Source organism: Salvelinus sp. IW2-2015, linkage group LG15, assembly GCF_002910315.2.
Source record: "Salvelinus sp. IW2-2015 linkage group LG15, ASM291031v2, whole genome shotgun sequence".
Taxonomy (NCBI): domain Eukaryota; kingdom Metazoa; phylum Chordata; class Actinopteri; order Salmoniformes; family Salmonidae; genus Salvelinus; species Salvelinus sp. IW2-2015.
The window spans coordinates 39,438,105-39,446,892 of NC_036855.1; the positions used below are offsets into that span (position 1 = coordinate 39,438,105).

An 8,788-nucleotide genomic window follows, 5' to 3' on the forward strand; every position below is an offset into this window, starting at 1 on the left:
CGGGCTCATAGGGATAAAGAGACTTTGCACTCTGTGCCGAACACTGCACCTTGCCATCATTGACCTGCAAAACGAACGACTTCACTATACACCTCTGCACAACACTGTATATGCACTGGATATATACACGTCATGGCAGCGCCCCTCCCTCTGCATATATAAATATATCCCCACTGCAAACTGTATATCCTCACTGTAAATCAGCCTATACTCTAGATTTGTATGTTTTATGTTTGTGTTTATATTGTATATTCTGTTTGTTGAATTTGTGTAAATTCCTCTGTCTGTGTTCTGTCTGTATTGTCTGTACAGTTGTCTATTTGCTAGCGGCACCAATTCACTGAGTCAAATTCCAGGTATATGTAAATGTGCTTGGCGAATAAAAGTGATTCTGAGAACCTAATCAAAATCTTATATGATGAAAAAAGGCATCTGAGATACAGTATAGTCAAACCTGTCCCACGTGCATCTTACATTACAACAGAGAGATACTGCGAAACACACTCTGTAACACATTAAGCCTGTTTCTGGACTAAAAAGCAAGCTCAAAGGAGAATCCCCAGTGAAAGTGCTATATAGTCCAGGACTATAGGCTTAATCTGTCAGGGAAACCGCTCCACAGTACATTAGATGAGCCATCCAAACACTCAGAAGTTGTATTGCATTGAATTGTACTGTACAATGATAACTTTGGTTTAACAATGGTTAAGTTGTCCTTCAAATTAGCATTGCACAAAAGGTCAAGACAGCTCTTTTGTGCAAAAGTTTTTAAAAATCTAAGTGAACCCAAAGCTCCTCAAACCTGTGATGTACGAACAAGTTCAATGTATTGAACAGTGCAGGTGGACATTTTACAAATTAAGTAATATCCCAAAATTGCAATGGTTAGATGCTTTCATATTCGAAATAGTCGTTTCTATAATAATGCATATATCAGGGTTAACACAGGACTTTGTCCGAAATTCGACAAAGAAGCAACAAGTGCAGCAAAGATCTACGGGGTGCAACTGGTGCATGATTATGCTATAAGTGCATAAGTCACCTGCCAATGAGTCTACACACTTGACCCGACTTGGAGGAGACAAGGTAAAGGGGCAATCTGCAGGTCAAACAATAACAAAGCATACTGTACCGCCACCACTTTTTGCCACTGTTATGGTAAAAAGCTGAGGGATGGGGCTGGAGAAATGTAACCAATGTCATAGACAAAGCCATAGATGCAAGGACTCCATGACATGTATTTCAACTATGTTTTTACGCTAGGCCTACAATGTTTGTTAACATTACATTGTTTACAAACAATGGAGTAAAACAAGTTTATATTTAGGGCTTGAAGGGGTACAACAGCTATATTATTAAAAAATAATGGGTATACAGTGCCTTCGGAAAGTATTCAGATCCCTTGACTTTTTCCACATTTGGTTACGTTACAGCCTTATTCTAAAATTCATTAAATAAATGTTTTTCCTCAGCAATCTCCACACAATACACCATAATGACAAAGCGAAAACAGTTTTTTTTTAATGTTTGCAAATGTATTAAAAATAAAAGACAGTAAATACCTTATTTACATAAGTATTCAGACCCTTTGCTATGAGACTTGAAGTTGTGCTCAGGTGCATCCTGTTTCCATTGATCATCCTTGAGATGTTTCTACAACTTGATTGCCTAAATTCAATTGCCTAAATTCAATTAATTGGACATGATTTGGAAAGGCACACATCTGTCTATATAAGGTCCCACAGTTGACAGTGCATGTCAGAGCAGAAACCAAGCTATGAGGTCGAAGGAATTGTCTGTAGAGCTCTGAGACAGAATTGTGTCTAGGCACAGATCTGGTGAAGGGTAACAAAACATGTCTGCAGCATTGAAGGTCCTCAAGAACACAGTGGCCTCCATCATTCTTAGATGGAAGAAGTTTGGAACCACCAAGACTCTTCCTAGAGCTGGCCGCCCGGCCAAACTGAGAAAGCGGGGGGGGAATGCCCTTGGTCAGTGAGGTGACCAAGAACCCGATGGTCACTGTGACAGAGCTCCAGAGTTCCTCTGTGGAGATGGGAGAACCTTCCAGAAAGAAGAACCATCACTCCACCAATCAGGCATTTATGGTAGAGTGGCCAAACGGAAGCCACTCCTCAGTAAAAGGCACATGACATCCCACTTGGAGTTTGCTAAAAGGCAGCTAAAGACTCTCAGACCATGAGAAACAAGATTCTCTGGTCTGATGAAACCAAAATTGAACTCTTTTCCCTGAATGCCAAGCGTCACATCTGGAGAAGACCTGGCACCATCCCTACGGTGAAGCATGGTGGTGAAAGCGTCATGCTGTAGCGATGTTTTTCAGTGGCAGGGACAGGGAGACTAGTCAGCATCGAGGCAAAGATGAACGGAGCAAAGTACAGAGAGATCCTTGATGAAAACCTGCTCCAGAGAACTCAGGGCCTGAGACTGTTCACCCTCCAACAGGATAATGACCCCAAGCACACAGCCAAGACAACGCAGGAGTGGCTTCAGGACAAGTCTCTGAATGTCCTTGAGTGGCCCGGCTAGAGCCCGGATTTGAACCTAATCTAGCATCTCTGGAGAGACCTGGAAATAGCTGTGCAGCAATGCTCCCCATCCAACCTGCAGAGAAGAATGGGAGAAACTCCCCAAATACAAAAATTTCTAAAAACCTGTTTTTGCTATGTCATTATGGGGTATTATGTGTAGATTGATGAGGTTAAAAAACGATTTAATCCATTTTAGAATAAGGCTGTAGCGTAATAAAATGTGGGAAAAGTAAAGGGGTCTGAATACTTTCCGAAGGCACTGTATGTCATTAATTGAAAAGTCCAAAAATGGATGTACCAATCGCAGATTGTCCTTTTAATGTATACAATCTAAAGCTTTTGTCCAACACAATCAATCAATAAATAAATAAAAAATAAGTCAATGAAATGTATTCATAAAGTTTTTACATCAACAGCCTGCGAGACAGGCAACTGCTTGACCACTTGTGAATACATTATTACATCATGCTAATGAAATGCTATTAGAACTAATCAGGAAGAAGAGCAACTTTATGTAAATCATCTACTGTGCCCTCTGCCTCAGAAGGCCCAAACAATGTGCATGCAAACACCTGCACATACACTACACCTAAATGGGCCTTAAGGGGCCCCTTATCAATGGTAGAAATCTTTTTTTTTGTTTTTAATGCAACCATGTTTTTCCTGACTGAAGATACCTGTATGACACAGCACAGTTTCGCTGAGTCAAACTATTAGCCCTACATTTCAAAGTGGTGTTTTTGGTTGGTAGCTAGGTAGTGAGGAACTTCACACTGTGAACTTTTGTTAGATCAAATAATTGTGACAGCTAGACATTCATGGTATCTATTCAGCATGTTCTATTCACACTAACATGTAGGCTAATGAGTTCCTTTGTGGCCATACTGAAGGCCTAGTTATAGGGCCATACTGTATGTTTTCAATATCTACACCACTCTGAAATTCAACTCAACTCCAGCCTTTAGGCCTACTTACAGTATCCCTAAAAATATCCCTAAAAATATATTGTAAAATGGTGTGCCTATATACATATGAAGTCCATATGAGTGACAGATGTGGATTTGTTTTCCTTGTATCAGTGGGGAAAGGGACACTACATGATTAAGTTAATAAACAAACAGTATATGCATACTATTCCTTCATCTGTGGTCACGTAAACGTCATTATACATTTATTGCAGGCCAATGTCATTTCATCATGTTTAGGATAATGAAGTTTCCCTATTTTACTCACACACATCAAGTCCCATCACATTGGGCCTCGGTTTATATAGTTCCATTTGAAATCACCGCCTGGAACACACCAGGGAATGTCTACGTAGTCTAAACCACATTGGGGCCTAAGTGCATCTGAAATGTACACAGGGTATGCAGACCCTATTTTATTAATTTGACAAACAAATATATCTATGTTTTGATATAAAAAACACAACATTGGATTTGGATAATATCCTGTCCATTACATAACGCAATTTACGGAATACCCTGTGGGCCAATTAAATCAGATGACAATTTGAAGCAATTTCACTAATACACACTTGCATAACAGTCGTGGCAATATAGCCTGGCTGATGATAGAAGCGCGAGCTGATGATAATGGCAATGATGACGATAATAATATAAATCATACACAATTAATGTTCTCAACGTTCTCATGGAGAATTCGGGTGGAGAAGAGTGCACGGTGCTAAAGCTGAACATCCCACCTTCTTTCCACCACCTGCAGAATGCGCAAGCCCACAACAGCTCGCTCACTGCAGCTACAGCTTCTTGATTTATTACACTGCATAAAACACATTTAGGCTGTAGGCATATAACATATAAATAACACAGTATTCCAATTGTATAGTAGTCAACCGTTTCAACGACATTGAATAATGTACATTGATGTTGATTGACAGACGTGACAACCAACCCCACGTTGATTTTGATCAAAACGCATAGCTAGATTAGCCTCAATGTAGCCGTAGCCTATTCATTCTACAGAATGGGTGCTTTTGCTTACCTCCAGCGTTCGTATTTCTTTTTGTGTCAAGTCGTTGGATGTGGCACATTTAGTCCTCAAACCCTCCAAGCTGGAAATGCTTATGTCTATCATATTTTGAACCAACTCGCACTGCTGCAAAGCTTTTTGCAAACTCAAATGCTGCTCGTCGCTTTTTGTCATATTCTCCTCGTCCATAGTTTGCGAGCAGTGGTCGTTTTTATGTGTACTTCAACAAAAATATTCTACTCGGGGACAAAAAGGTGGAAATAGCTCCATGTAATAAAGTACCCTGCAAAACGCCAGCCAACGTGGTGTTATAATCTATTATATACACTGGTTTAGAAACGAGATGTGATCTATGTGAAAGTCGACTTCATTGTAATAGTCCTTGTATTCCAGGTTGTGGTTCATCAAGGTGTTTCTGATTGAGCCTGGTACTGATACTGAGGGCTATATCGTCAAACACATTATGCAGATAGCCTAGGCTATACCTCCTCAACAGAAATACAAGTCAGAACACAACCGATCAAGCCTTATCTAATAAATCCAGTCAGCGTTCTGTTTGTTCATTTAAAATAAAAATCATAACTGATCAATAACACTAAAGAAGCTTCGTATAATCATTTTAAAAGTGATGCTGTGTGGATTGAGTACAGGTTCTACCCGTCACACATGCCAGCAGCTGCATCCCGGTTCGCTCCCACCACCACACCGACATGTTTCACGTCAATCAAATCCACAGCAACAGCATTGCCCATGGAAGCTGCGGGAGAAGGTGGGAGGGGCACCACCAACGAGTGATGCTGCGTGTGGGAGGAGTTATCGCGAGATTATATCAGTGCAGTGAGCGTGAACTCAGTTTTAACTTCATACCAGTAGGTTCCATCATCAGCTCCACATTATAATTGTAATGTATTGTCAGTCAGTATGTCATTTTTCACCAAACCGAATTGGGATAATTGTTTTATCTAGGCTTTTCTACATGTTCCCTTTTAAGGCTACTTGTATCTTGGTCAATCCACACACACACAGTGATGTGGTAGTAAAAAAATAACTGATCACTGCTCACAGTGAAAAAAGTTCTCTATACTTTCAATAATTTCTTTTAACAAAAGGTGAGCAAGCTGTTGTGCAAAAAAAGTACTTGTGCTTACCCTCCACTGCACACAATAACCATACATATTGTTACAATTGTATATTCCAAATGAACTGCAAGTTATTGCCTTTGTCCAAATTAAATTACAGAACACTGAGTGAGCCTGAGTAGGCCAGGCCAACATCTCTCACTGAATTATACTTTATGACAGCTCTTTCTCTTCTGTGGGTGGGGGGAAATAAACAGGGGGGGCGATATAGAGCGTTACAAGTGAGTGTCATCTTGAATGAGGCAGGTAGTGGGGAACCAGTGATTTTTATGACATTTCCCCCATCACCTGCAGAGACATCAGACAGCATTGTGTCTCACTGCTGGACTGAACAGGCATGGTGCTGTGTGTTGTGCTGCCTGCTGGAAATCCCTCATCACACAATTAAAAAGAGAGATACTTGGCTTCTAAAGGCTACACTACAATGTTGCGCAGTTTCTAGTGAATTCTAGAATGAAGTCTGTGTTGTGCCTAATGTACAGTATGTGACCAGAAATACAGCTAATGAAGCACAAACAGGCAATCATAAAGGTTTATTGTAGGCTAAGCCCCCAACAATAAGACAAAATCTCTGGGGTAATGATTTTTGGAACCCTATTTTGTCTATTGATTTAAATACTTTAATTCAACTGCCATATTAAAAGACAAATGTCACTCAGTTTTTGATAAGAGCACATCTAAGAGTGCTACTAGGCTACATTTGCATGTAATTTCAGTGAGTCAGTTATCCCCAAACTATTGATTGATAATTAGCATACCTCTGTACAATCCAAATGGCAGTATACATTGTGGTCTAGAATTTCATAAAATTGGTTTTGAAACTTAACTGCACTAACATACGTTACCACGTACCAAATAGCAATTTGTTTGCATTCATGGTCACAGTATACCCAATTTTGCCTTTGGGAACTAGCGGAAACTGTCAGGGGGGGCCACAACTAAATGTAAGAAAGTCAATCGTGGGGTTACCTTTCCACACCAATGCACTCTAGAAAGGAAGGAGGTAGAAGACAAACACGATCAGATCAAAACGTGAGTGGCGTCTGGCGTGTTTTTGCTATTCAGTTTCTCTAACTGAAAATGACCCTAGTCCCGCTGAAAGTGATGACCACTTCCGCTTTACTTCCGTATTGAGGCTCGTATTGTTTGAGAATGGGCGTCAAGAGTATGTAAAATTCATGAACACCGCGTGGTGATTAAGCTAAAACATGACCATGTCAGAATTTACCCCATGTACTACTTTCGAGTGAGTGGTCCTTTTCGACGCTAAAGGACCGGTCTCTTGAATGTGGTAATCTGCAGTGAATAAATGCATGCACAAAAACCGTTAATACATCATATATCAACGCTGTTTCGTTAATTTGATATGGCAAAAAGGTTTCACTAATGACTGGTGAGATTTTTTTTTTCAACAAATCATTTTAATAGGCGCAATGAAGACAATTGACAACAAAAAATAATATTCAATGTTGATGATACAAAGACCAGAAGTACAAAATCGCCCCCAGGTGGAATGTTATTGGGCAAGACCATGAACATGGTTTGTAAATCAATGGCCGACACACGTGGCTAAATGTAAAGATGCTCGAGCTAGATACTTAAACACAGAATAGGACTAAGATTACAACAAAAGTCTTTCGGTCAACACGGAAATTTCTTGAAGAGTCAGCCAAATGATATTGAATCGGAGTGTTACTCGTTTACAGCATAGCTAGCTGTCGTAACTGTCCCTGTAGGATCCTCAAGAGGTACCCGTAGCCTTCCTAGGCCCTAATTATTGTCCCTGTAGCCACCGCCGGAGGAGTATCCACCGCCTCGGCCTCCACCACCACCACCACCGCCGCTCCTGTATCCGCCACCACCTCCGTAACCCCGGTCTTCGCCACCATAGCTACGGCCACCACCGCCGCCACCATATCCACCGCCGCCACCATATCCACCACCGCCTCGGGAACCTCTGAATCCACCGCCTCCTCCACCGCCACGACCGCCACCCTGGCCTGCCTCATTCACACGGATGGTTCTGCCGTCAAGAGACTGACCGTTCATTCCCTCCATTGCGTCCTTAGCATCCTCGGCATTGTCGTACTTCACAAAGCCGAATCCACGAGGCCTTCCTGTTTCTCTGTCCATGATGACATCACATTTAGCAATGTTTCCGTACTTGGAGAAAGCTTCCGCAAGAGATTGCTCGGTGGTGTCGAAGCTGAGGCCACCGACGAAAAGTTTTCCTTCGTCGGACATGTTTCTTTGTCTTTTACGAACAGAACGAGAAAAGCTGCTGCTTGGAGAGGCACGTCGTCGGAAAAGAAATGGAGGCTTGCCGCGAAATATTATAAAGATTAATTTGACTCCGCCCACATTAAATCAACGGATGCGATTGGTTGCAAACCTGCCGTAAACTCAGTTTCGTGACGTAAAGCACATTTTGTTGAAGTGGAGCGCGCCAAGAAAATTTTGCCGATTAGTGAAGCACTCTTTTCTAGCTAACTAAATCAACGATTCAAATGGCATCGACTAGCAAGATACCGTTGCAGTCAAGACATTTGCCGTGTTAAGTTGAATCAACTAGCTAGCTAGTTTACGTGTTGCCAGCAAGGTAGTTACGTTACGTTTAGCAGGATTTATCTAGGGTCGTCACTAGTTAACACAGCCACAAAGTCATCATTCTGGCTAAACCCCGCCTATTTCTACAATTTATCTTCTTTAAATGATTTTAGACCTAACCACACTGCTAAGCCAATGTTTATTTTGTGGCTGTGTAATGACTGTGGTTGTGTTATCTAGTGGGAACCTTTAGGTACTGTAGCTTGCCGAACTTCAATCAATGTTTCGCTTGTGTGTGATGTGTATTTTCGCTGACTTGTAAACGTTATTGTCATGGACATCTAACCATGCATGTAAGATGTCAATGAATAAAACGTTACTTTTCGTACCGTTCCCGCTGACTTATTGTCCGACACCCACCAGCTCAAGCAAGAACTGGTCCCTAGCCCGACCGCGGTCCCGCAATGTTATGTTAAATGTATGTGACGCAGTCCCGGTCCCAGAACATTTTCAACCCTTAGTCGGGATCAAAATGCTCAAACGAGATTCTCACGTAGC

The 8,788-nt window shown here is 41.5% G+C and overlaps 1 protein-coding gene across 1 annotated transcript; it reads right to left on the reverse strand.

Annotated features, from left to right (window-relative positions):
- Positions 1-7,082: 7,082 nt before the first annotated feature.
- LOC111974804 (uncharacterized) lies at positions 7,083-8,009 on the reverse strand. The gene has a single exon (XM_024002809.2). The coding sequence runs from the start codon at positions 7,925-7,927 to the stop codon at positions 7,454-7,456; it is 474 nt and encodes a 157-aa protein (XP_023858577.1). The 5' UTR covers positions 7,928-8,009; the 3' UTR covers positions 7,083-7,453.
- Positions 8,010-8,788: the final 779 nt, after the last annotated feature.

What these genes read in the sequence shown, in the direction of transcription:
- LOC111974804 (XM_024002809.2), bottom strand. Translation starts at nt 7,927, where the DNA reads ATGTCCGACGAAGGAAAACTTTTCGTCGGTGGCCTCAGCTTCGACACC.